Source organism: Micromonas commoda, chromosome 1, assembly GCF_000090985.2.
Source record: "Micromonas commoda chromosome 1, complete sequence".
NCBI lineage: Eukaryota > Viridiplantae > Chlorophyta > Mamiellophyceae > Mamiellales > Mamiellaceae > Micromonas > Micromonas commoda.
The window spans coordinates 1,120,135-1,144,373 of record NC_013038.1 but is presented as its reverse complement, the minus strand read 5'-3'; the positions used below and the strand labels follow the sequence as shown (position 1 = coordinate 1,144,373).

At 49.4% G+C, this 24,239-nt stretch overlaps 7 protein-coding genes across 7 annotated transcripts; 4 read left to right on the top strand and 3 right to left on the bottom strand.

The window, feature by feature from the left end:
- Nucleotides 1-68: 68 nt before the first annotated feature.
- MICPUN_107550 (predicted protein) lies at nt 69-812 on the top strand. Its single transcript, XM_002507574.1, has 2 exons — nt 69-130; nt 298-812. The coding sequence occupies exons 1-2, from the start codon at nt 80-82 to the stop codon at nt 544-546; spliced, it is 300 nt and encodes a 99-aa protein (XP_002507620.1). The 5' UTR covers nt 69-79; the 3' UTR covers nt 547-812.
- A 1,252-nt stretch (nt 813-2,064) lies between these two features.
- MICPUN_98545 (predicted protein) lies at nt 2,065-3,681 on the top strand (the record flags this gene model as incomplete). The annotated part of the gene is made up of 1 exon (XM_002507573.1): nt 2,065-3,681. One exon carries the CDS (start codon nt 2,065-2,067, stop codon nt 3,679-3,681), a length of 1,617 nt encoding a protein of 538 aa, XP_002507619.1.
- Nucleotides 3,682-3,879: 198 nt separating this feature from the next.
- MICPUN_112692 (hypothetical protein) lies at nt 3,880-5,981 on the top strand. The gene is made up of 4 exons (XM_002507572.1): nt 3,880-3,970; nt 4,046-4,120; nt 4,220-5,374; nt 5,454-5,981. The coding sequence occupies exons 1-4, from the start codon at nt 3,899-3,901 to the stop codon at nt 5,946-5,948; spliced, it is 1,797 nt and encodes a 598-aa protein (XP_002507618.1). The 5' UTR covers nt 3,880-3,898; the 3' UTR covers nt 5,949-5,981.
- MICPUN_55251 (CTP synthase) lies at nt 5,902-8,292 on the bottom strand. The gene is made up of 3 exons (XM_002507178.1): nt 8,041-8,292; nt 7,623-7,933; nt 5,902-7,550 (listed from the first exon to the last, which is right to left on the bottom strand). Exons 1-3 carry the CDS (start codon nt 8,075-8,077, stop codon nt 6,123-6,125), a joined length of 1,776 nt encoding a protein of 591 aa, XP_002507224.1. The 5' UTR covers nt 8,078-8,292; the 3' UTR covers nt 5,902-6,122.
- Nucleotides 8,293-9,666: 1,374 nt separating this feature from the next.
- SRP54C (type II secretory pathway family) lies at nt 9,667-11,373 on the bottom strand (the record flags this gene model as incomplete). Its single annotated transcript, XM_002507177.1, has 1 exon — nt 9,667-11,373. One exon carries the CDS (start codon nt 11,371-11,373, stop codon nt 9,667-9,669), a length of 1,707 nt encoding a protein of 568 aa, XP_002507223.1.
- Nucleotides 11,374-18,586: 7,213 nt separating this feature from the next.
- Nucleotides 18,587-20,957, top strand: MICPUN_51579 (predicted protein; the record flags this gene model as incomplete). Its single annotated transcript, XM_002507571.1, has 1 exon — nt 18,587-20,957. A coding segment is annotated over one exon (2,371 nt), but the record flags the coding sequence as incomplete, so codon positions are not given.
- ATPG (H+-or Na+-translocating f-type, v-type and A-type ATPase superfamily) lies at nt 20,909-22,338 on the bottom strand. The gene is made up of 3 exons (XM_002507176.1): nt 22,176-22,338; nt 21,687-21,969; nt 20,909-21,493 (listed from the first exon to the last, which is right to left on the bottom strand). Exons 1-3 carry the CDS (start codon nt 22,289-22,291, stop codon nt 21,251-21,253), a joined length of 642 nt encoding a protein of 213 aa, XP_002507222.1. The 5' UTR covers nt 22,292-22,338; the 3' UTR covers nt 20,909-21,250.
- Nucleotides 22,339-24,239: the final 1,901 nt, after the last annotated feature.

Genomic DNA, 24,239 nt, shown 5'->3' with positions numbered 1-24,239 from the left:
GAATACGAAGGTAACTGAGAAATCCTTGCCGTTGAGAACGTTGAGGCGTTGTTCCTCAAAACAACAGGCGCGCTCCATCATGTCAGGTGTCGCTGCTAAGACCTGGAGAGAGATTTGGATTCGCCCAGAGGTGCGCCCGAACCCTCCCACTAGCGTCATCGCCTTCGTGAGCCCGCGCGAGCCTACCCACCCGTCCGTTCGGGAACCCTAGCAACTGCCCAGAGCGGAGGGAGCCACGCTCTTCACACCCTTGTCTGGCTGCTCCGCTGAAGTGTCCCGCGTCTCCATCCCGCTCAGGTGTACCCTATCGTGGCCGCTATCGGCGGCGCGGTGTCCCTTTGCACCTTCTTCTGCGCGCGTCAGATTTCCAGCTCCCCGGGCTTCCGCGTGTGGAAGGATGGGAGGGCGCATGAGGGGATCCCGGAGGAGAAGTTCCGCGTAAAGGAGGGCGTCAACTGGAGGGAACACTTCGTCCGACGGGCTATGAGGGACACGAAGCCCGCCATTTTCCCGGGCCTCAACGACGCGATGACCTCGCCCAAGTGAGGGCCCCAGTGGAGCACCAGATCAAAAATGTAAACTTATATACACAAGCCGACAGACGGGTGAAACCCCAGAAGACTATACGAGACCTCGCAGCGACGCCAGGTGTTCTAAATGTCTTTCCGCTACTTGCAGCTGCTATCACTTTAGTCTGATTTAACGTAACGAGCTCATCATGTGGTCATGGTGTCCGTCAACGCATAGCCGTCCAGCCGCGTGCTGTCGTGGCCGATGACACTTATAATATCATGACTTTAATTAACACTGTCATATCACACAGTCCCTATCGGTTTCGGCACGCCGAACCCAAAAACGGGACCAGAAGCGTGATTTAATTCGATGGTTTAGGGTTCGATTGCCTCGATCAGGAAATGTAACGCGGGTCGGACCCGCAGCGGGTCTGGGACGAAATCGATGGTTTATAACTCAAGGAAATCACGTTCCCTCATCGCACAGGCAAATAGTCACAACTCGAGTCGAGGCAATCGAACCCTAAACCATCGAATTAAATCACGCTTCCGGTCCCGTTCGGATTTTCGGATTTTCAGAGGCTGAAAATCCGAAAATCCGGGTCCCGTTTTTGGGTTCGGCGTGCCGAAACCGATAGAGACTGTCACATGCATGATAATAAATATTTCTAGCGAACACTTCTTTCGAAACCTAACCTGTTCTCCACCAAATAAAGATCTGCCGAACCTGAATAATAAGGATAACCTATACTATCATACGAAGGTACATATCTTCGAACGAACGAAGGTACCTTCATTCGTACCATGCTTGCTTCTAAGAGAGATGTTTTATTGAGAAGCTAGCTACGGTTAGGTATTTACCACGAATCCCGACCACTAACCCCTGAGTTAATAATTAGTGACCGCCGGGTACGGCTGCACGTAGTGTTCGTGTGCCCCGTACATTCCGCCACGAGCGCCGTGCTGGCGGTCGTTGGTGACGGTCGATCCGGCGACCCTTTGCATGAGCGCGACGTGTACGAGGGCGAGGTTTCGGAGGTGGATACGGTTTCGGAGCTCGTTCGGCGGGTCGATGGAGTCGTAGATGGCTTGCGTCCGCTCGTGCTTGCTTCGTACCAGCTATTTCTATAGACATACTTATTTATTTAGAGACAGAGAGAGTATCTATACGTTTCGAAAGCTTTTTATTTATTATTACTTCATTCGTTCGTAATATGAAGCTATGAGTAATAATGAGAACTATCATCATAATAATAAATAAGTTTCGTACGAAATAAACGTTGGGTGCCGACTGCCGCGACATCACCATCGCCGAACTGCGCGCCAAAGGACTCACCGGCAACATCAACATCATCAAGCCCGACACCGCGAACCACGGCCTCGACGTAGGCGTCAACGGCGGCGGCGAAGCATACGGCGCACGCATCGTCGGCGCCCCCGTCGGCGACGCCATGTACGCACGCGACTTCGTCCGCAAGGTCTGCGAGAAGCACCCGCCCAACTCGACGCCATCAAGAAGTTCGGCACCAACCACGGGTACGCCCACGAAGCTATGCTTCTCCTCAAGGTGTGCGCCTCCCCCCGCCTCGTCTTTCTCCTCTCCCTCGTACCATACGACCTCGCAGCAGACCATTTCGAACAGGCACACCTCGACATCATCAACACCTTTGCCGAGATCACAAACACCAAAGCCGCACTCGACGGCCTCAACAACAGCGACACCTTCGCCGAAGTCAAGACCGCCACGACCACAGTCGACCGAATCTCCCTGCCCCACAGGCACGGCGGATTTGGCCTGACCAAGCCCAGCGACATCGCCGACAACGCCCTCCTCTCCACCTGGCTCGCCTGTGCGCCCTGGCTCGCAGACACGGTGCCCGCGCTGAGGGACATCACCTTTCGCACGCGCCCGCAGCCTGCCGAACCCACCGGCTCACGCACCCGCGCAGTCGTCAGACGCCACGCCGAGGCCCAGCAAGCCGCCAACACCATCCCCAACGACGACATCCCCGAGGAGAACGGACCCCTGCGCGGCTACGCCGAGCGATGCTTCCGCCGAGTATGCGACCGCGGAGAAGAGGAGAAAAAACTAATCTGCCCCACCGCGGGATCCTTTTCCTCTTCAACCGCCGCGTTCGCCGGCAAGAACATCAGCATCATGCAGCTCCAGAAGAAGCTCACCAACGAGTTCCACAAGCGCACCCTCGCGAAGTGCATCACCGACGCCAACAACCCCACTGGCACCAACTACGGCATCGACCGCACCGACATCGCCACGCACATGACATCCCTCGACGGACCCCACACGGTGACATGGGCAAACGTCCCACCGGTCAGCCCTGCCTTCCGCCTCCGCGCTGACACACTCAGCCACCTCGTGCACTACCTCCTCAACCTGCCCCACCCCGATTTCACTAACCTCAAACGCGACAGGTACAAGACACACTGCTGCGCGCGCGCCCACACCATCAACGACGCAAGAAACATCTACTCCCACATCCTCCGGACGAGAACAGGCAACTCCGGCGGAAGCCGCAAAAGGACGCACGACAGAACCTACGCCGTTCTCGCACGCCATGCAGCCCGCGCAGGCTTCGCAGTGTACACCGAGCAACGCGGCGTCATACTCGCACACCACACGCGCACCAACGGCAAGATCCCCGACTTCACCATCGCAAGGGAAGGAGGCGCCCTCGAGTCCGTCGACTTCACCATGGCCACCGTCCTCAGCTGCACCCACGACGCCACCAAGCCCACCCCAGCCCGACACAACCGAGAACGCGCCAACGCCCACGCAGGCGTCGGCATCAAGATCGCCGAGGCCAGAAAGACTCTCGAGTACCCCCGCGAACTGCCGGCCAACAACAAGATCACCATCATCGCCACCGAATGCACTGGGCGCTTCAGCAAAAGCGCTCTCGAATGGTGCAAAGACATCGCGAGACACCAAGCAGAACGCCAACGCCCGCTGCACCTCCCCGGCCAGAACACCACCAACGAGCAAGGCACATACGATCCCGAAGACATCAAGAAGTTCCACTACAACGTCGCCGAAGCACAACTCGAGCTCCACAGACAAAACAAGGAGTGGTGCATCGGAACCATCGCAAAAGCACGCCACAGACACGTCGACGTCGAGCCAGAGTTCGACGAGATGATCTGGGGCTAAACACAATCCCTAAATCGCCAGTCTAAATTATCTGTTACCTTGTATCAAAAAGGAAAAAAATATACCTTCGTAATAAACGTACGACGAAGGTACAACAGGTATGGAAATAGACGAAAATGCGGTCAGGGCAGCTTGATCAGGGCGTTAACGGCAACGTCCGTCCTACTTTTTCCGCAGTTCAAGAATACGCGACGCATTCCACTATCCGCGTGACGGGATGAATGTCCCGCCGCTTTCGGAGCTGCCGCTAGATGACATCGCCGGTCATCACAATTCATGTGTTATTCAGGTATTGTAATGGCGTGTCGTCGTTCATCACGCGTCCCGTGTCTTAAGATGTTCTCCGCGTTGACTACCTGCGTAGGAAGTAAAGGACTTGGCGGAAGAGCTTGCAAGCCTGTGGCGTGACAACCGTTTGATGCGCGAAAGCAACGATCAGGTGTGACCCTTGCGTTACCAACGAAGCACTTGTTCGTTGTTGCACTATTGACCTCCTGCGCACGAAGTTTTTTACCGTTGCGTTCCCCTTCACCAACAGCTCAAGCGTCACAACGACGAAATGCGCTTGGCTTACAGCGTCCTCTCCGCAGAATACGAAAGTATCCGCGCCGATAGTCACGCGGCCGAGGTTCTCTTTGAAGAGCACGCGGCGATTTCGCGCAAAGAAATCGAGATGAGACGTCAACAATTTGAAGAGGCCAACAAATGCATACTGAGACCTCAAGAAATTGAAAAGCTCCGGCAACAACTTTTGGAAGAACTTGAACTCCCAACACGGGAAGCGATGAATGAGCTCGAATACGAAGTAGAAGACGCGACTCAAAGCTACGCGAAAGCTGTTCGTGCCCTTAGGAGTCTGCGTGCGCAGCACGACGTTGAAGTTGCACGCCTACTCAGCGAAAATGAAAGCTTAAGACGTGACCACTCACAAGAACTTCGCGTCTTGCACAAGGAATTGCGAGTCATGGAAGACATATTAAAGTTTAAGTCGCAAGAAGTAAAACAGCTCGAAAAACAGTTACGAGATAGCACCCATGTCTTAGCACGCGACGATGCCCTTGCCACACAATCTAACTTGCGAAAACTTGCCGTGCTAGCTGCTGAAAAAGCTGAGGAAAGGCTCGCAGCCCAGATCTCATTGACAGGGCAGCTTGAGCGACGTCTCAGCTCCACCGTCGCTCAGATTACGGTAAGAGAGGACCATATCGAACGTCTGATGAGCTCCTTGAATGAAGCCGAATCACACAAAGTAATCCTGTTACGCAAAGTTGAAACTGACCAAAGAAAGCACCTTGAGGAGGTAAAACGCGTGACGGCACATGCCAACCTTGCGATTGCAGAACTGAAGGCTCGATTCGATGTCGAACGCGTCGAAGCAGCTAATGCAACCCGATCAATATCGTTGAAACTAACCTCACACGAGGACTGCCTTAAGATCATCCAGGATGAGTGTGATAGGAGAGCACGCTCAGCTGAGGCTTCATCTCGACGCGCACACCAAAGTGCCACGGCAAGCAAGTTAGAGTCCGACTTAAAGTTGGATGCTTCAGCGACGGAATTGATCGCCTGTAAGTCGGAGTTGCTGAAAGCATCTGGCGAAACAGAGGGTTTGCGCAGAGCCCTGGCTGCGATGGATGGAGGAAGTGGAAAACAGCTTCCAACATATTTTAATTTGCTTGAACAGTGCAAGTCGGTAAGAGCAAAACATGCGTTTTTAAGTCGCTCCTCGCAGGAGTATATTTGGGATTGATTAATGTGGCTTTCGTTCGCAGGATCTCAAGCGCGAGCAGCTGCGCGTCGTCGAGTTGCGTAACGCTCTCCACCTCATCAAAACTCAGAACTTCGAGTTCGAGGCAGCTATTTCTGCGCTGGACAATGAGTCAAGGAAATTGTTGATGCTTCTTGAGCAAAGCAAAATTGCGCACGCGAAAGAGACAATGAATCTCAAGCATAAGTGGCACGCTGATAGACGCTCATTTTTGAAGCGCGTGAAAAAAGTTGCTGTGATTTGCGAGACTCGGCGCCGGACTACCTCTCGTAAAGCAAAGAGAAAAATCACACGTCAGCAGAGAAGAATGCTTTCCCTCTCACCAGACCCGGTCCTGGCTCGCCTTGACAGTAACCGGTCAACATCGAGACAGGGAATCAATGTTTACACGACGAATTCAGTCTTACGTCCTGCTCCCATGGAGTTTAGCGACGAGTTTGTGGCTCTGGAAAAAAGACAAATACAATTTGTGCATATGATTAGCAGTGATTTGAAATAGTTTCATTCAAGTTGCGGAACACGATTGAAACTGATGGTTGAAATTTCTTTTGATTCTTTCATTCCTTGACGAAGATAGACGACCTCTTCATGCATATGCATTGGAAATCCATTCCCCTTCGTGCCTGCTAGGCAGAACTTCGGTATGGATTGATACACACATAAAACCGACCCCTCAGGGGCTGTCAGATTCGTCTTCTTTTGCTAGTCCTTTCAAAGCTTTGAGTGGCGACTGAAGAAAGCCTCCGGGGGCGTTCATCCGCATGCCAATTGCTTCACTTGTCAAGTACTGATCAAGCTGTCCTGATGCAGCTAGAACCAGACCCATAAAAGGTGGTGATGGGCGCCCGGGTCTTGACTTATACTCAGGGTGATACTGAGTGGCAAGGAAAAATGGATGACCGGAAAGCTCTAGTATCTCCATTCGTCTATTTGTCTCATCTTTGCCAACGAAGACACATCCGGCCTTCTCAAGTCTGTCTACAATATCAGGGTTGACCTCGTATCGATGCCTGTGGCGTTCATCAACGAACGGCATGGAGTTGTACAGCTTGGCAGCCTTGCAATCCTGCGTTTGGAAGATCGTCCTCCTTGAGCCAAGACGCATGGTGCCACCCATGTGAGTTGTTGATCCTTCTGGCATGAAAATCACAGCTGGATCAGCACAATCAGGCACCATTTCAGTGGAATGAGCGTTCTTCATCCCAAGTACGTTTCGGGCATACTCGATCACAGCCGCCTGCATACCAAGGCATATGCCGAGGAATGGGACCTGGTTCTCTCGTGCATACTTTGCAGCAAGTATCTTTCCTTCAGTTCCACGTTCGCCGAAACCTCCGGGAACTAAAATACCATCCGCACTGTGAACGTTTTCCCAAGCCTCAGCGTGAGCTGTTGGATCTTCGGCGAGAGTGGCGCCTTCGAGCATCCCGGCTTCAACCCACACAATATTGAGCTTCCTGTCAGCAGAAATCGCGGAGTGCATCAGCGCTTTTGTGACAGATAAATAGCTGTCGCCTAGACCTGTATATTTGCCAACGATGGCAATTTTGACCGGCAATGTAACTGTGTCCCACTTGTTGGCACGATGTGCCCAGCTGTCAAGCTCAAGCTTCCGGAAATCAAGCCTTAATTGACGCATGATGGCTAAATGCCCGCCTTGCTCTTGCATAACGAGTGGGACATGCCATATATTGCTCACATCACAAAGATTCAGGATGCAATCTGGCGTGACATGGCAGAACAGGGCAAGTTTGTCCATCACGGACTGCTCGAGAGGGGCTTGGCTGCGGCAAGCCAACATGTGTGGCGAGAGTCCAGCTGAACGTAAAGCTTGAACTGAGTGTTGAGTCGGCTTTGTTTTCTGCTCGCCAACTGCACCTACGACCGGAACCAAACTCACGTGAATGAGACAAAAGTTGTCAGAGCCGACTCGAAACTGAAATTGACGAAGTGCCTCGATGAAGGGCATTGATTCAATGTCGCCCACTGTTCCTCCGAGCTCAATTATACAAACGTCGGGTTGACCGGGAGATCCGTCGACGGGGAGCCTTGACACGCGCTCTATCCAGTCTTGAATTTCGTCGGTCATGTGAGGAATTACCTGTGTTACGTGGAAGGTGCGTGTTCATTGTTGAGAGATGAAGGCGCAATAACTAATTCGCGAGGGACTAACCTGCACAGTCTTTCCAAGGTATTCCCCTTTTCGCTCTTTTGCGATCACCGTCTGGTAAATCTTTCCGGTCGTTATATTATGGTCCCGTGTTAGAGTTGAGTCAACGAAACGCTCGTAGTTGCCAAGATCAAGGTCAGCTTCGCCACCATCATCAAGAACGAACACTTCGCCATGCTCAAATGGCGACATAGTTCCGGCATCGATGTTGATGTATGGGTCGATTTTGATGTTTGTCACTCGCCAGCCTCCGGCCTTCAGTAAGACACCTATGCTGCTCGCAGTAACTCCTTTTCCAAGACCGCTTACCACACCTGAGACAAGGGACAAGACAAAGCCCCGTGCGAGACTCGTTCGTTCATAAGAACAGTCATTCGACGTTGGATTCGTGGGAACACGTGGTGCAGCCGAAAACGCTTACCTCCGGTGACAACAACATATTTCATTGGAGCCTTCATGGAAAACGAAAGGCCTCAGTAGAGGTACAGCGGGTCCGGACTCTAAGCAACTGCGCTTGGTATTTTTGCGGCGGAGAGCACGTGTAATCTTTCGGAAAGGCTCTGAGACTGAAAAGACGGAAATGATCGAGCACTATCAATGCTTTCACAGGTTTGCGAGGCCGAGTCGAGGATTTGTGAGGCCCAATCTGCAGGGCGCAAACTCCGTCTGCCCGTCCACTCCCGGCGCAAAAAGGAAAAAGTCGACAACGAGCAACATTCGATTCAAAAAAGAACGAACCGATCCAGAAACAACTGCGAGCTTGCAGTTCCTGAAGCGCGCCACGCGCTGCAAGGCGCGCTGCAATAGCGCGGTGGAGGCACAAACAGCATTCGACCACGAACGAGTAACAACGAGCGGCGCGCCGGGTCTTTAGGGTCGCGCTGAAGCTGTTTTGGGTTTTTTGGGGGGGGTTTGGCATAGGAATTAGTGTATTTCCGTGGCGGAGCGGCGTTGCGCGCCGCACGAGGGCCCGCGCCGCTCGTATTTCGCGGTGGCGCTGTGTTTAATTATCGAAGGCACAATAAAGGGACAGGGGGTCACTGGGCACCGCATTGATTTTTAATGGTCACCGCGCTGAAATATTTGAGAGCGCAAATCCCGTCACATGATTGGTCTATTTGGTATTAAGCGCGTGACAGGATTTGCGCACTCAAATATTTCAGCGCGGTGACCATTAAAAATCAATGCGGTGCCCAGTGACCCCCTGTCCATAAAGCAAGCAGCAATATCCTCGTTCGTTCATTATTTGGGACGAGGAACGCCAGTGACGAAGTCACATTTACTACCACATTCTACCCCAACTTTTTTGGAACTATGTTACGTTTATTCGTGATCTGATTGGTCGAGAGCTCGATCATTTGCAAAAGTCATAGACTAAACAACCGTACGGTCGTTGTTTGTTACTTTATTGCAGACGAACAAAACTGTGCGACGCCTTCCGTGTCTTTGGACGACGATTGTTCTGCGGGACGTCCTTATCGTTGCGCTTGGCGTGCACGTAGTCGTCGTCCTCACACGCACGCCACTTGTGAACGAAGAGTCGACGCCAAGGCGTCTTCTGGTGAGGCGATGGTAGACGTCGAAGTTGACCGATGTATCGATGAAAATTCAGCTGAATGCCGGGTTGGAATGTTTTACTATCTAGCTATGATAGATACGAAGGTAGTAAATATGATTTCGTCAGTGAACTAATAAAGAAGCATCGTTAGTCGCTACCAGCAGGCATGAGAGAGACCAGTTGGCGAGAAGAGGAAAAGGACTCGATTCTCACAGATTCTCACAGCCGCTGCTCTAGTCAGAAATTTCGATTTGGTCACTAATACCAGCTCGCTCCCTTGCTTGTCCGTCGGGTGCGAGCTGCGCGTTTCGCGCCGCGTGACTCGGAGTGTTCGAATTCGACAACGCCGACTCCGCGGCACGGTTGGAACAGCTGGGAAAAAATCGATTGAATCACTCCAACTTTGAGTTTTACTCAAGTTTGATTATTGAAACCCTCCATCTCGCTAGAAGTTTGAGCAAATGCTGCTATTCAAAAGTTGTTACGATTTCAGGAGCCCGTCAAACGCCTGATTCTCAGCCGGCGAACCATACCTGGAGACACATTCTTGCGCAGCCCTTCATTTGCGAGTGTGTTCATATCTTCTTCACTAAGCTGCGGTGTGAGGCCAACCTCTGCAGATGCGCCGGTGATTTCAGCTGTCATTTTTTGCATTTTGACACGCATGCTGCCAAACAGAACAATGAGCTGGGAAAGATCTTTCTCACTACGCCCTGCGCCCTCTATGATTCGTTTTCTGCGAGACTTTGCCGAAGCACCAGCTACGAGAATATCGGGAAACTGGCGTTCCTTAGAGGTCATTGACAATATGAGAGATTTCGCCACCTTCAAAGATTTATCAGCTTCTTGCATTTCACGTTCGCTCATGCCGCTCATTCCTGGCAACAACTTCATGAATCCATCCATGCCACCCATCTGCCCCATCATTTCCATCTGCTTGATGAAGTCATTGAAATCAAAGGTTGCACTCAAAATTTTATCACGCATCTGCTCGGCCTCCTCATTCTTCACGACTTGCTGAGCGCGCTCAACGAGAGTTACAACATCGCCCATGCCAAGAATTCTACTAGCCATTCGTTCAGGATAAAATGGTTCTAGGGCTTCCATCTTCTCACCGACACCTGTGAATTTAATCGGTTTACCACTCACCTCTCTCACGGACAGGGCTGCGCCACCACGGGTGTCACCATCCATTTTGGTAAGCACGGCACCGGTAATACCCACGGCCTCATCAAAAGCTGCCGTCAAGGCCGCTGCTTCTTGGCCAGTCATTGCATCAACCACCAATAAGATTTCATCCGCCGCGGTTGCAATCTTGGTGGCCCGTAACTCTTCCATCAAATGCACATCGACCTGAAGTCTGCCAGCAGTATCGATGATGACAACGTCGATTCCTTCTGCTCTCGCCTTCTCAAGACCAAGCCGTGCGACCTCCGGCGGATCTACGCGGACGCCCATATCGAAAACGGGGGTTTTCACTTGTTCACCGAGCCTTTTTAGTTGTTCAATCGCAGCTGGACGATAAACATCTGTTGCAACGAGCAAAGAATCTTTTCCCTGCTTTTTTAGGTAGAGAGCAAGCTTGCCACAAGCAGTTGTTTTACCGACGCCCTGTAGGCCTGCCATGAGAATGACGGTTGGGCCCATGGAGGGATCTTTGAACGCAAGGCTATCTCCACCGAAACCCCCCATCAGCTCACAAAGCTCATCAGCAACAACCTTCGTGAGCTGCTGTCCTGCGTTGACGCCTTTAGTCACTCTTGTCCCGATTGCCTTCTGCTCTATGTTCTTGATAAAGCGGCGGACGACAGGCAACGATACGTCTGCTTCAAGTAAGGCGCGACGAATGTCCTTAAGAGGACCTTTTATGTTCTCGAGGCTGAGGTCATCTTCATCTTTAAGGGTGGCCCAGACACTATTTAGACGTTCAGTCAGGCTTCCGAAAGCAGAAGCGCGACGGAGCATCGTCTCGCCGCGACGACTCCCACCAGCGCTTAGCCTCGAGCCGTAAAGTAAAGTGCCGAAGCCTATTTCCGTGACAGCTGGCGTCGATAAAGTCAGCGGGGAAAACGGTTGCCCCTTACTGATCCTGGAGCCAAGACCTCTACAGCCCCTGGCGCGAAGATCTTTGCGGGCCCTTTGAGCGCACCATATTGAACCTTTTGGTGCTCTTGCCTGTTTCGTGCGCGCTTCCATAGCAGGGCGGCGAGTCATATGCATGTCTGGCGCTATTGATTGTTTATATGTTCGTCGATATCACGAGTTGTCGCGCCGCACTTTCCAACCGGTTTCACTGATCGATTAATATCCGCTTTTGTTTTCGCGCCGTTAAAAGTTATCGGATTTACGAAATTTTTCTGAATTTCAACCATGCATACATGCTGCCAGCAGGGGTGACAAGAAGGTAATTTTTAGGATAGACTAATAACGAAAGCTTATGCTTACTTATCCGCTAAGTGGCTCCCTTGGTTTTGAAATAGATCTAGGATTTTGAGTTATCGGGAGCCTGGTTTGGGCTTTTTTTGATCGGTGTTTCCACGGTGAAATAAGTGACATTGGTAAGACTTGAAACTTATTATTCATCGATACATCGGTCAACTTTGACGTGTGCCACCGCCTCTTCCAAAGACGCGTTAGCGTGATACTATTGTCTACAAGATGCGTGTCAATGAGGCCGACGACTAAGTGCACGCCAACGGCATCGAATACGACGTCACGCTGAGCGGCTGTCGTCAAACGAACGGGAAAGCGTCACACATTGTTTTTAGTAAATAAAAAAGGGACTACCGACGATCGTACGGCGATCCAGTCTGTGGGTTTTGTAAATGATCGAGCTCTCGACCAATCAGAACACGTATAAAACGTGACGCGACCGGAAAAATACCGGGTTGGAATGTGGTGCTAATGGGAATTTAGCTCTTCGAGCTAAAAGCCCAAATTATTGCTCCACGAGAACATATGACGCGCCTTATCGTTAAGACTTTAATAAGTACCTTCGAAGGTAGTCAACGAGCGAGTCAACTAATAACGATAATACGGTCTATTTGTACGGATGCTCCATCCGTAGTCTACTAAAAGCACTCTAAAAGCTACGTACCTTCGAAGGTACGTAAATCTTAACACAGATATTATGGAATAGGCTACCAACGAACGAAGGTATAAAATATAACCCTTAAATACTCGCAGATTTTCTGTCAGAATGCCCACATGTGCAGAATGTGGGCATTCGCGTAGACACAGGCACTAAATAGACTATATAAACCCTGCCTTACTTGTATTTACCCGCTTATTGTTTATTCTACGAGGTATCTGTCAAGAACTATTCCATATAACGAAGAAAGAAATCTGTGTTACGGAAAATTTTTTTGTGGGGGGGGCGCGGCACGCTTCAGGATGTGTATAGGGAGTGGCCGACGAGCCGCTTCGCGGCTGTTCAAACTCTAAACCCTGAAAACCCAACCCCAACCCCTTAAAGACACGGCGCGAACCCTAAAGATACAGCGTGCCGCTTGTTACTCGCGCGTCAGCGGCTCATGAGAGCGCATCTTGCTCAGGTGAAAAACCGCTCCTGGCAGCGCGTGGCACGCCTCAGGATTTAAAAGGGGAAATTAACTCAAGGATCACCATTATTCCCGCCCCGGGGCCAAAAAAAAATTTCTTAACACACGTCAAAAGGAGAACGTTTTTTTATTTTATTTTTACCTTCGAAGGTATTGTGCTGCCTCTCGCTGATGAATTTGGAACACAGTGCGGGTCCTGTTACTTGAGGAAGTCACCCAGCGATAAGGCATAACATGAGGGAATGCGAATCTAATCTTCGAGAAGGTATTCAAGTACTTAGCAACGATGTTAGTGATTCCAACGACATCGCCGCTGCAATCTCGAAGATACGCAAAGAGTTGAGCACTTCCAAGGAAAGAGCCGCACGGGCGCTGCAGGTTTGTGCTTCCGCCGCCGCTCTAGTCGTCTTCGACCCGTTCTTCTCGGTTTCCCAGAGGATCAACGCGAAGTGTGACTCTTTCTGATGATTCATATGAAATACTTACGAACACGACAACAGGTCTACCTTCAGTTATCTCCTGGCTTCTCCGACGTCTTCGCAGTCTGGGACTCGCACCACCTCAACAACGCTGAGAAGGTGTGCGTACCGCTGATATGTCTGCTCGCAGACATGTTGCGATTCTCCCCTGAAAATTCAATCGAAGCGGAAAGTTTTGTACATCTTCAACTCGATGGTCTGGCTCGTAATATAATGCAACATCGAATGCGGGCCGTATTCAACCATCTTTCTAGTGGTGTAAGAGTCAGGCAAAACTGTGCCCTCGCACTCCTTACTTCCATCGCGTCCCGAAATCGTTCTTTGGCATTTGAGTTGTACCGTAATTTTGACTTTTCGACATCCTCACTAAATAGACTGGCTATTCCGCGTTCACCGGATCGTTCAAATACGGCAAGTAATAGGCCCCGAAAGGAATGGACTTGGATGGACCCGTTTAGCCTTCCAACGCGACATATGTTTGTATACTTCATACTAGCTTTTTTGGAAAGGAGAGACAAAACCCTTCTCCATCATCTCCTCGCACAAAAAGCTTTACTTGGGAATGTCATGAGACATGTGGCCAGTGATCCAAAATACTTGATATGTCGCACATTACGACTATTCCGGGAGATCGTCGTTTGCCCGGAGAGTAGAGTGCCGTTCAGACTTCGGGCCGCACTGTGCGGGGACTGCTCACTCGAACAGCTCACGGTGATTTGTGGTTCATCGAATGAACGACATCATAGTGAGGATGGCATAAGCGAAACGCATACAAGTGCGGCAATCGCTGCAAATCTTGCTCAGGACATCATCATGAGGATATGTACTGACCCTTCGATTGGTGTATGCCCACAGACGGACGTGAGAAAGCAGGGAATGGGAAGTCTTCTGGACACAAATCAAATATTAACGATGGCCGATGAGCAGGCTAACACGACTTATTTGAACGAAGATGTGAAGGTTGTGCCAAATTTTCACACGAATGTGAAAGATTTCAGCACTCAGTCTAAGGGAGATGATAAAAAAGCTGCCACCATTGTGCGTTTACTACGAAAGCTAAGACCGGTTGAGTCACCGAACCATGCAGAGCTACTCCTCACAGTGTGTGCTTTGTTTCCGCAAATAGCTTCCATGTACATTCGTGGCGCCCAGTTATCTGTTGAGCCACGGCCATCGGTGATGTGGCTCATCACTGCCTCGCACACGGGTAGGATTATGCTCGCTGCAAGCAGGGACAACATCAAACTTCCACATCACAGTATTATCGAGAAGCATGAGAGCATGTCATTCTATCGCGCAGTAATGCCGCCTTGCCTAGATAAGGCAGTGTTCACTAGAGGATTGCAACACGAATCAGGGTTGGTACGGCATGCTACACTGTCTTTGCTTCTACATGTCATGCGTGCAATACGAACACGAGTTGCCATTTTGGAAGAATCAATAGTGGCGATGGCAGCCCAAAAGGGAGATCATGTGGCCGCATACATTGAATTTATTGCGAGTATACGCCGGGACGCGGTATCATTTTTTCCAGATCCACGGATGTTTTCTATAAAACGTGCTACCCGTGATCCAACTTTGTTTGTTGAAACTAATTGTCCAGTTCAAGAGCAGAATGATCGTTGGGCAGTGGAGAACATCATTAGTTGCAAAAACAGGAGTAACAACGAGGAGTCTCGTTTGAACAATAAGGTCACGAGGCAAGTTGATGAGAAATTATTATGTCGTACACATACAATCAATGCATTGGCTGAGTATGCGGATATCGTTGGAGTTGATAGATGTGTGAGAGCGAATCTTGACCTAACAAGGTGTCATCTAACCTCACCACTGAGCAGACCCACATCTGAGCTTGCTGCGCGGATCAGACTGATCTCGGCTTTCTACACAATAAAGAGGCTTCGGATCGGCAATACCCAACATTTCGATTCGCCTGAAGGTTCAATCACGGCAGAAATCATCGCACCAGAACTGCCTAGTGCATCCCGTTCCGATGCGGCCACTCATGCTATTAGAATGGGTCAGGGCGAAGTGTACAATATGCTCAGTGTTGTGGCGTGTACTAATGCAAGATCCGTGCGATGCGAGGCTATGCATCTGGCGGCTGCACACCTTCAAGCATGTGGGGTGCTACAGAATTCAGAACCTGCGGACCAGGAAGCCTTGATATGGCTGAGCCATTTGCCAGCACGACCTGCTGACGCAGCTCACGCGGTCTGTACGTTTCTTGCAGACGCAGTGTGTGCACTGGAACGTATACGTAGGAGAAGTTACGGCCATGAACTGAGAACGAATGATACAGGTACCAATCCGGATACTTGGCTATGCACGAGTCCTCTGGTCAACTTCACTCTGTCGAAGAGTTTGAAGGTTTTACAAAGTCCCAGAAAGACACGCATGCAGCGCCTGGCGATAGCAGCTTATATTTCTTCGGTATTACTAGATCTTCTGCCAAGGCAAGATGATCCTCTTCCAATGGCAGCGTTCGTGCTGCGATCAATGTCTCCGTTCCATGATGCTCTAAAGCCCAATAACGTAGCACAGTTTCCATCCCTCGACTCTCTTGCTTTATTTGCAGAACAGCTGATAAACTCTAACAAAAAAGGAATACAAAACTGTGGATTCAGAATTTACGATGTGAAAGATAGGTCAGAAAGTTCCATGAGGACATTCAGAGATGAATATCGCGACACATCAAGTGTTCGTTCGACTGCCGCGGACATAATCTCGCGCATCTCGCAAACTGCATTTCACGATGATGACGATGACGGCAGATCAGCCATGATATTTGAGGAGCTCATGAGTGCGTCTCGCCCAGTTCTTGCATGTGCAATTGAGCTCTTACCCGGAAATAATTATCAGAAAGAAATAGCTGGGTTGGCAATCAATGCGCATGGCCCACTGCTTCCTGTCGAACTCCTGTTGTCCGTGCACAAATCTCATGATTCAGTCCCATTCTCAGCACTCATCGGATCAGCTGTCGATCCACACCAACTTGCGTTTCCTTTGCTAGCCAACGTCGCCGTGTCAACTTTCAAGGAAGTTTGTTCCTGTGTAATCAGGCAGATTCCTGCGAGCGAGCTGTTGTCGGCTGCTCGGGTTCTTAAGTTTTGGTGCAACATTGCCGTGGCCTCAACGTGCAAACGCAAACATGAACCATCTAAAAGAAGGCAAAAGGTGAACTCAAATCAAAACAGGTCTAGGTCAATATTTTGCGTGTCTGCCGCTTTACTCGCTCGCGCAGATGTTTTAGAAGCATCATTTCCGCTTATAGGCACACATGTACGTCGGATACTTTTTGAGTCGTCTGCGCTTTCCGACGGATGTTTCTCTTCGAACTACTTTACTCTGGCAGCATCCGTTAACCTTATCGTGATTGGCTACGCAGACAATTTTGAAGTTGTCCCTGGAGCTGAGGTGGCGAGGCTTATAGACCAAGGGGCATGCATTGTGAGACATACCATCTCTGGTAAATGTGACAGAGAGGCAATGAGGGCATTTTTATTCCTTCATTTGCTGCATCTCACCACGACTCATCAGCAAAAGAACCTCATCACTTCCGTTGGTGCAATTGGCTCAATAATAAACGAAATCTCCTGTGCGCTCGCAGTGGAGGCCATATCGGCGTCGTTGCCTAAGGGATCTCTGTCGGCATCAGACACCAGACATATTGATTTGCATAATCTTTTCTCCCGTTCCCTTGAGATTGTCCTAAACTTAGATGCGGCAAAGGTCTCTGACAAAAAAATCGAGGGAACAATGGCACGAGCATGTCAAGTGGCATTCGATGTCATTTCTTCAGCAAGACTATCTACGGCCTCAAGAATTATTTTTAGCGAGCCTTCCACTCTACCTGCTGCGTATGATGTCCTCCATCGAGTTATCAGCAAACCAGAATCACATTTAATGAGATTGGCATTTGCACTTACTTCTATGAGCACCACATATTTAGATGAGTTCATTTCTCTTGTTGCTGCTGAGATAAAAACTGGAAAATCCAATGCGAAACTTGTGCTGCTATTTCCTGCTGTGAGATACATTGTTGAGAGTCACTCCGCATTCCGTGCTTCAAGTTTGGAAGCTTATGCACGTGAATATTCTTGCGTAGTGTCGGATGATCTGCGGATCATTTCCACAACATTTCGCCAGATGGCTCTGGAATATTTCAAGGGAAATTCATCATCCTTTAATTCGTCATCCCTAAATAATGTTGCTTTGACACTCAGTACTACGGAATCGGTGCTACTCAACTCAGTTCGACCACACGCCGCTATTGTATTAGCCGCAACACATTCCATCGCACCGTGCGATGAAGCAGCACGATGCGCTCAAAAAGATATTATCATGCCTTCCATGGGCTGGTGTTTTCCTGAGATAACTAGCATAGTTTGCTTCTCTATGCAAACATATGACATGCTCAGTCAACTCATCGATGAGCGTGCCAAAGCAGCGCGCATTGTCGCCAGAACGAACGAACATGTGGATATCGGAACACGTCGTGCATATCTCAATTGCCTTATCTCGACTTTGAGGATGCTGATACTCATTTCCATGCCAAATTCTGAAGCCAACGTGCCGTCATTCATGACTTTCACTTCTTCTGGAATAAATGCACTATTGATTCGAGATCAATTAATTGGAGATGTGCAGTTCGTGCTTGCCATGGCTACAAATGACACAGTGCTTTGTCGTCCATCTTCGGTGTTAACCGCGCGTGCCCTCGCTCGAGCCATATTTTGCCAAAATTTTGTATCTGCGGGATTGTTGTCGTTGCTCAGGCATCTGGTCAATTATCTTTTTTTGGTTTTTGAAGATTGTTCATCTTTGCGAACACACTGTAATACTGTTGTCGCTCCAGCGATGAAGTTGGTGATTTCATCATTTGCACAAGATGCATTTGAACGTGCAGTGTCTCAGTGTGCATCCACGGAAATTCTGTTGGGCAATCATGCTGCGGCATTGCTTGTTGATGTCGACCATCCCTCGTCATCATTTGACACTTTACTTGCATCTGCAATATGCGAGGGTAATGACAGATGCGACGATCTCCCTGTAGAGAGGAATGACTCCCCAAGGCTTAATGTGCTTTCTTTGTCGCCATCTTTGAGATGTAAATCTGTCAAGACATCTGAACGACTAAAGCTTCAACTTGTAAAGCTCCTGCGCTCACTTTGGACCTTGCAAGCCGTTGACGATGTCTCGAAAAGGAATGACAGATCGCAAGCAAAAAGCCGTCCTAATTGTAGCACTACACATGTCACCAATCAGATTTCACTTGAAATTTGGAGAGCCAAGCAGGCAAGAGTCATCCCCCTACTCGCAGCTGCACATGGAGCTTCCCTGTCTTCATTTGATCGCCACACGTCAGCCATGCTTGTATCGCTAGATGCTGCATCCGGCGGTGGCGCATTGGCGGACCTTGGTTATCTGTGGGGAAGTGCGGCAGATCACTTTTACCACTCACAAGCTGCACGGCAGGGGCCTGGAGTAAAAAGCCACGATCTCTCAGGAAACCTTGATGTGCATCTCAACGGTATAGACCTCTCAAAATTACATGCGGACGCGGTTGCAACGGCGCTACGAGCTACTGCAACTCCAGACCCTCGCCAATGCGCCATCAGCATGTTGCATCTTGCATGTTCGCACCGGCCCTCTTCAATTACATTTGTACCGACGTTTGGTCAAATAGAACAACCCGTGTCACAAAATATACCAGGATACAACCCGGCGTGGGTGCTTCCTTTCGCACTTCGCGCAATCAAAAGTCAGGCAATTGAGCTCAGGGACTGTGTGGCCTGGGGTCTAATTCCATTGGCGTTTGCCGCAACATCTTCAACAGATAAACACTTACGTTGCGTTGCATATGCCGTAATTTCAGCAGCAGCTGATGCTGCTAACACTGGAAGATCTTTTAAGGAGCGAACTCAGCTTGTCGCACTTTTCAGCACCTTCCAGAACAGCATCACGAAAAAAGAGCCTCTGAGGCGATTATCTACAATCACAGCAATATTCGCCGCTGAGACAGCGTTTGTGTGTATGCACCCTGAAAATGAAATGTACATTTCACTGCAGCGCGCAGTGATCAGACGGGCAACACTTGACACTGAAGCGTTTCCTATTGGCTTCCTTAATTTTCTCAACGGGAGCCTTCTGACAGACGACAGCATGGCATCAAGAAATAATCGAAGGATGCTTCGCGTCTGGTTGCTGCGCTTGCTGACAGTCAGTCTGTGTGATGCATCCGATGCACATCTGTTTCGAAAGTCGTTCGCGATCGAAGTGCTGATGTCACATAGGTTTGCGGCATTTTTTCTAGATCCTTACGCTCAAAAGCTTGCCTTCGATGTCATTACTCGGGCCGCGCAATTATCTCTACTGACAAAACCGCTCATCGAAGGCAGTGCCCTTTTATCATGGCTGGCGGCAACAGCGAAATGCGCATGTCATCCGATCCGCTCATCTATTAAAAATACAAATATCGGTGCCATAACCGCGGCAGCAGCGGCATCTGCGCTCACTGACGTAGTTTCAGCAAGAGGTGCAATTTATGGTGGACCCACAGGAACGGCAGCTGATTCTCTCTCCGCACTTCGCATTATACGATCAACGCTTTTTCCCGCAGCAGCTACTGAAAATAATATTTTTTTCTCGAAAGGAAATGCCCATGGTTCTGCATTTTGCACCGTGTTACTTTCAGCTCTAAAATTTCAAGCAACGTTGGCCAAACAGCTCTCTAATCGCCGAGTTGAAGTGTTTGACATTTCAGAATTGGTGGAGCTATGCAGAGCCGTCGATAATGTAGACACAATGTCAGTAGACGCCACACTCATCCTGTTGGTGAATTCAGCTGTGTTGGACATGATTGTCACTACCGCGGGAGCGATGAGGAAAAACATCTTAGTTTTCGGATCTGATAGATGCATGCAAACTACGATGGCAATTGCCAAGTCTATCTTGACAGTTGTGATATGGGCAGCGAGTGCAGTAACAAAAGGCGGCGACAGATTCTTGATGGAAGAGTATGCATCGATCATACTGAAGTGGGCAACATCTTTTTTGCTATCTGAGAAAGAAGAAGTGATAGCACAGCTTGTGGACCCAGATGGTGGAGTTGGGGCAACTCAAGTAGCCTTGTCGCTGGGATCGTTACACAATACTGCAGGCCCTCGACATCGCTGTGCAACAGTTTCTGAGCTCGTGCGCGCTCAAGCTGAACTCCTTCGTGCTCTTTCAAATCGATGTCGGCAATTCCCATGTCGTGTTTCGAAAAGCGATGAACATGTCTGCATAGTCATGTCTACCCCTGTATACACTGTGCTTCTTTCAAATGGCGGTGCTCTGGAAGAGCTTATATCCGAGGTAAAATCTGGACATTTCAAAGCAGCCACTCCAATTTCGGCGAGAGGAACGGTGAAAAGTAGTTTGCGTGAATTCAAAGTGCATGCAGTCCAAGACATGGAAGACAAAATAAGCCAAGCAAACAACTTTGTGCATTCAAACGTTGATCCCTCGGCTCCCGAGGAGCTTGAAGTTCAACAGGAGATCAGAGGAAAAAAGCTGACAGCTGCAAGGCTTGCCGCAATACTTCTGCAGGCAGTGTTCACAGCAATGCCACCACTGGCGTTTTTAGAAAGCGCGACGCGCATAAACAGAACGAGAATTTCAGCGGGCTGTTCCGCCAAGATATCTTACCAATTTCGGTTTGAAAAACACTTGGAAGGCTTTATGTTCGGCAAAAACCTCGATATGCCTTAATTTTGTACGAAGGTATTATATACGAAGGTACCAAAAGGTAGCAGATCACATACAGGCACAAGTAACTTGAGCAGGAAACTATGACAGCATCCGGGAGGAGGTTGCGTGAAAGCCATCAGTAGTGGGACAATTTATGAAATTGCATATGAAAAGATGAAGACCATCATTTCCTATCGGCATGAAGTTCAGTCTAAGACTAAGTCATGTGCTACCCTGATGAACAGCACAAGTAGTCTGTTGCAGCCGAGATATCCCAGGATGCATTTTCTCTGGAGGCCCTCATACCTCAACCACCTTCTTGATAATCTGATCAGATAGTTCCTTGGCCTTCGTTTCGACCTGGGCAGCTGATTCGGCCTTTGCCGCTTCAAGCTTGGCAAGAGCAGCAGCGATTTGTTTATCCACGTCAGCTTTGGCCTTGGCTTGAGCCTCGGCAATGTCGGCATCAATCTTTGCCTTTGTGGATGCGACTTCCTTCGCAACTTCAGCGCGGGCATTTGAGATGACCTGCTCTTTCTCGGCCTGTAGTTGTCGGGATGGGAGTGGGAGGCGGTAAATATGAGCCAAATCACCCTCGAGAATCAACCCAAATCTTCTTATCTAAAACTGTCGTTGACGTTTCCGTGAAAATTTCGAGCGCGAAAATTTTTCCTCGCCTGTGGCAGTCGACGAGCAAAACTTCCAAGGTGATGGGACTTATGGAGGCATCACTTACGATCAAGTTGGCTACTTCAGTCGAATTATCACCGACTGCTGCAAGCTGGGATCGGATGAGCGCATCCCGATCATCAAGCGCCTTGCCGACCGGGCCAAAGACAGTCTTGTCAAGAATTACCATGAGGAGAAGGAACTCCGAGGCAATTATGGGAAGCGTAAGGTTGAAGTCAAATATCTTGCCGGGCTCGCCCGCAAGCGAGGGGAGGACGATGACGGCGTTCGTGAGGATAGTCGCGACGGTTGGCTTCACGACCTTCGAAAGCTCGGATTTATTATTGCTACTAAAGGAGAAGGTGATGGAGAGATCTCAAGGTCAGCAGCGAGGTGATTCCAGTATGAGTGGGTGGATAATACGTGAAAATGAATACAAGACTCAGCTGATGTTTGCATAGGTGTGCGGCGGAAAGTTGCCCGATATCAGTCGCGCAGTATATGGCAGAACGGATTCCGTGGGAAGTTATCGTAAAAAACTGGTCGGCAAATGTACCTGAAAGCGGCCCGAGGGGTCTTTGGGATGGTCGCACGGGCGCGAACATTTCTACGCGCGGCGATAAATTTAGTCCCCGTGTCGAAACGACAACGAATGGCAGAGATCGTAGTCATCTTTCCACGATGCGGGGTGCAGAATGGACCCGAAAGCGTGATATGATATGGCACTAGGGCTTATCAGGATGAGATAAGTGCTGGATTTGAGGTGGACAAAATTCGAAATATATAATCTGTGTACGATTTTTTTTTTTTTTTGGGCGTGGCACGCTTCAGGATGTGTATTGGGAGTGGCCGACGAGCCGCTTCGCGGCTGTTCAAACTCTAAACCCTGAAAACCCAACCCCGACCCCCTAAAGACACGGCGCGGACCCTAAAGATACAGCGCGCCGCTTGTTACTCGCGCGTCAGCGGCTACATGAGAGCGCATCTTGCTCAGGTGAAAAACCGCTCCTGGCAGCGCGTGGCGCGTCTCAGGATTTAAAAGGGAAAATTAACTCAAGGATCATCATTATTCCCGCCCGGAGCAAAAAAATAAATCACACGACGCATATGATAGATATATCTTACGAATGAGAAGGTACCTTCGATCTTTTATTGAAGGTACCTTCGTATTACTCATATTAATATCATAAAAAGCTTCGTTCGTATGTATGACTAATGTATTTATTAATACCTTGCTTATTCTCGCTCGCTGCTTCATATATATATAGTATATATGTATCTTATTATTTTGAAACTGATCATGATGGAAATAGACCATATGCCCTATGTCGTTGACTTTCGGTCGGCAGTGTGGTTACCATACGATCACCGGTCGGTTGCAAATACAGACACGCGCTTCGAGCCAAACAAACAGGGTCGCGCGTGTTTTTTTCCGTATCGCGCCCAGTCTGGACGGCGAGCGCGCTAGACAACTGGCAATCACGCTACTCGGCGCCAAAGATGGAGGACGCCATCATCAGGAGCGCGCCTTGTGTTGACGAGTTTGCGTCGTCAGATACGATGTTGCGCCTTAGCTACGACAATATCATGGTTTTACGAGTTAATAGACCGTCAACTCGCCTCTGAAACCGTAGCTCAGGCGCAACGTCGTTTCGTGCGACGCAAAGTCGTCAACACCAATGCGCGCTCCTGACGATGCCGTCCTCCAATTTTGGCGCCGAACAGCGTATTAGTGAGCCGCTCAGCGCGCTCGCCGTCCTGACTGGGCCTGACTAGGCGCCATAGGGAAAAAAAACACCGCGACCCTGTTTTAGTCAAAAGTCAACGAGTCAACGAAATCAACGAGTCAACGATACAGGGAATATGGTCTATTGCCCTTTTTCGATAACGTATAAATAAGGTACTGTATGAGTAAGCGTTTCCGGCCATTTATGTTGCTGCAATTCAAAAAATACTCCAGCGACCATCATGTATTATAATTGCAGTGTAATTGTGTTATGAAGCGTTCATACGTACCAACACAGCTCGCTCGGAAAGTATATATCAATACAGCTCGGAAAGATTTTTGCACACCGCTCCATCGCAAAAAAAATTATCTTCGGTAATATTAAAACTCAAAGATTCGGCAGGAGGGAATTTATATGGGTAAACTGTGGGTCTGTTGACTCAAGAAAATACGTGGGAATTTGGCGCGCGTAGCGCGTGTAGGTAGGTGGTTGGCGCGCTTAGCGATTTAGTACGGAGGAAGGCGACATTTTGCCAAGTCGACGTCCTGTAAAAGATGGGCTATGCCGACTAATAAAGCTTTATAAAATTATACCTTCGTATCTTTGTAGGTCGCTGCGTCTTCCTATCAAATTACGTGAGTTCAAAGCGAACTAATAATATAGATTCCTCACCTTGGAGCGATTTTTTTGTACCCCATATATGAGACGGTCTATTAACTCAAAGAAGCAACGTATGAAGGAAAATTATTTTCCTATCAGGTACCGGAACAGCGTTTTGCCAGGTACAATAAGGGTTGAATGCAGGGTTTAGGGTTTTTGCTGGCGCCTTTTACGCCGCTGCTTACGCCGCGCAGCCGCGTCATCCCGCTTCGCGGCGGGAAAAGACGCTAAAT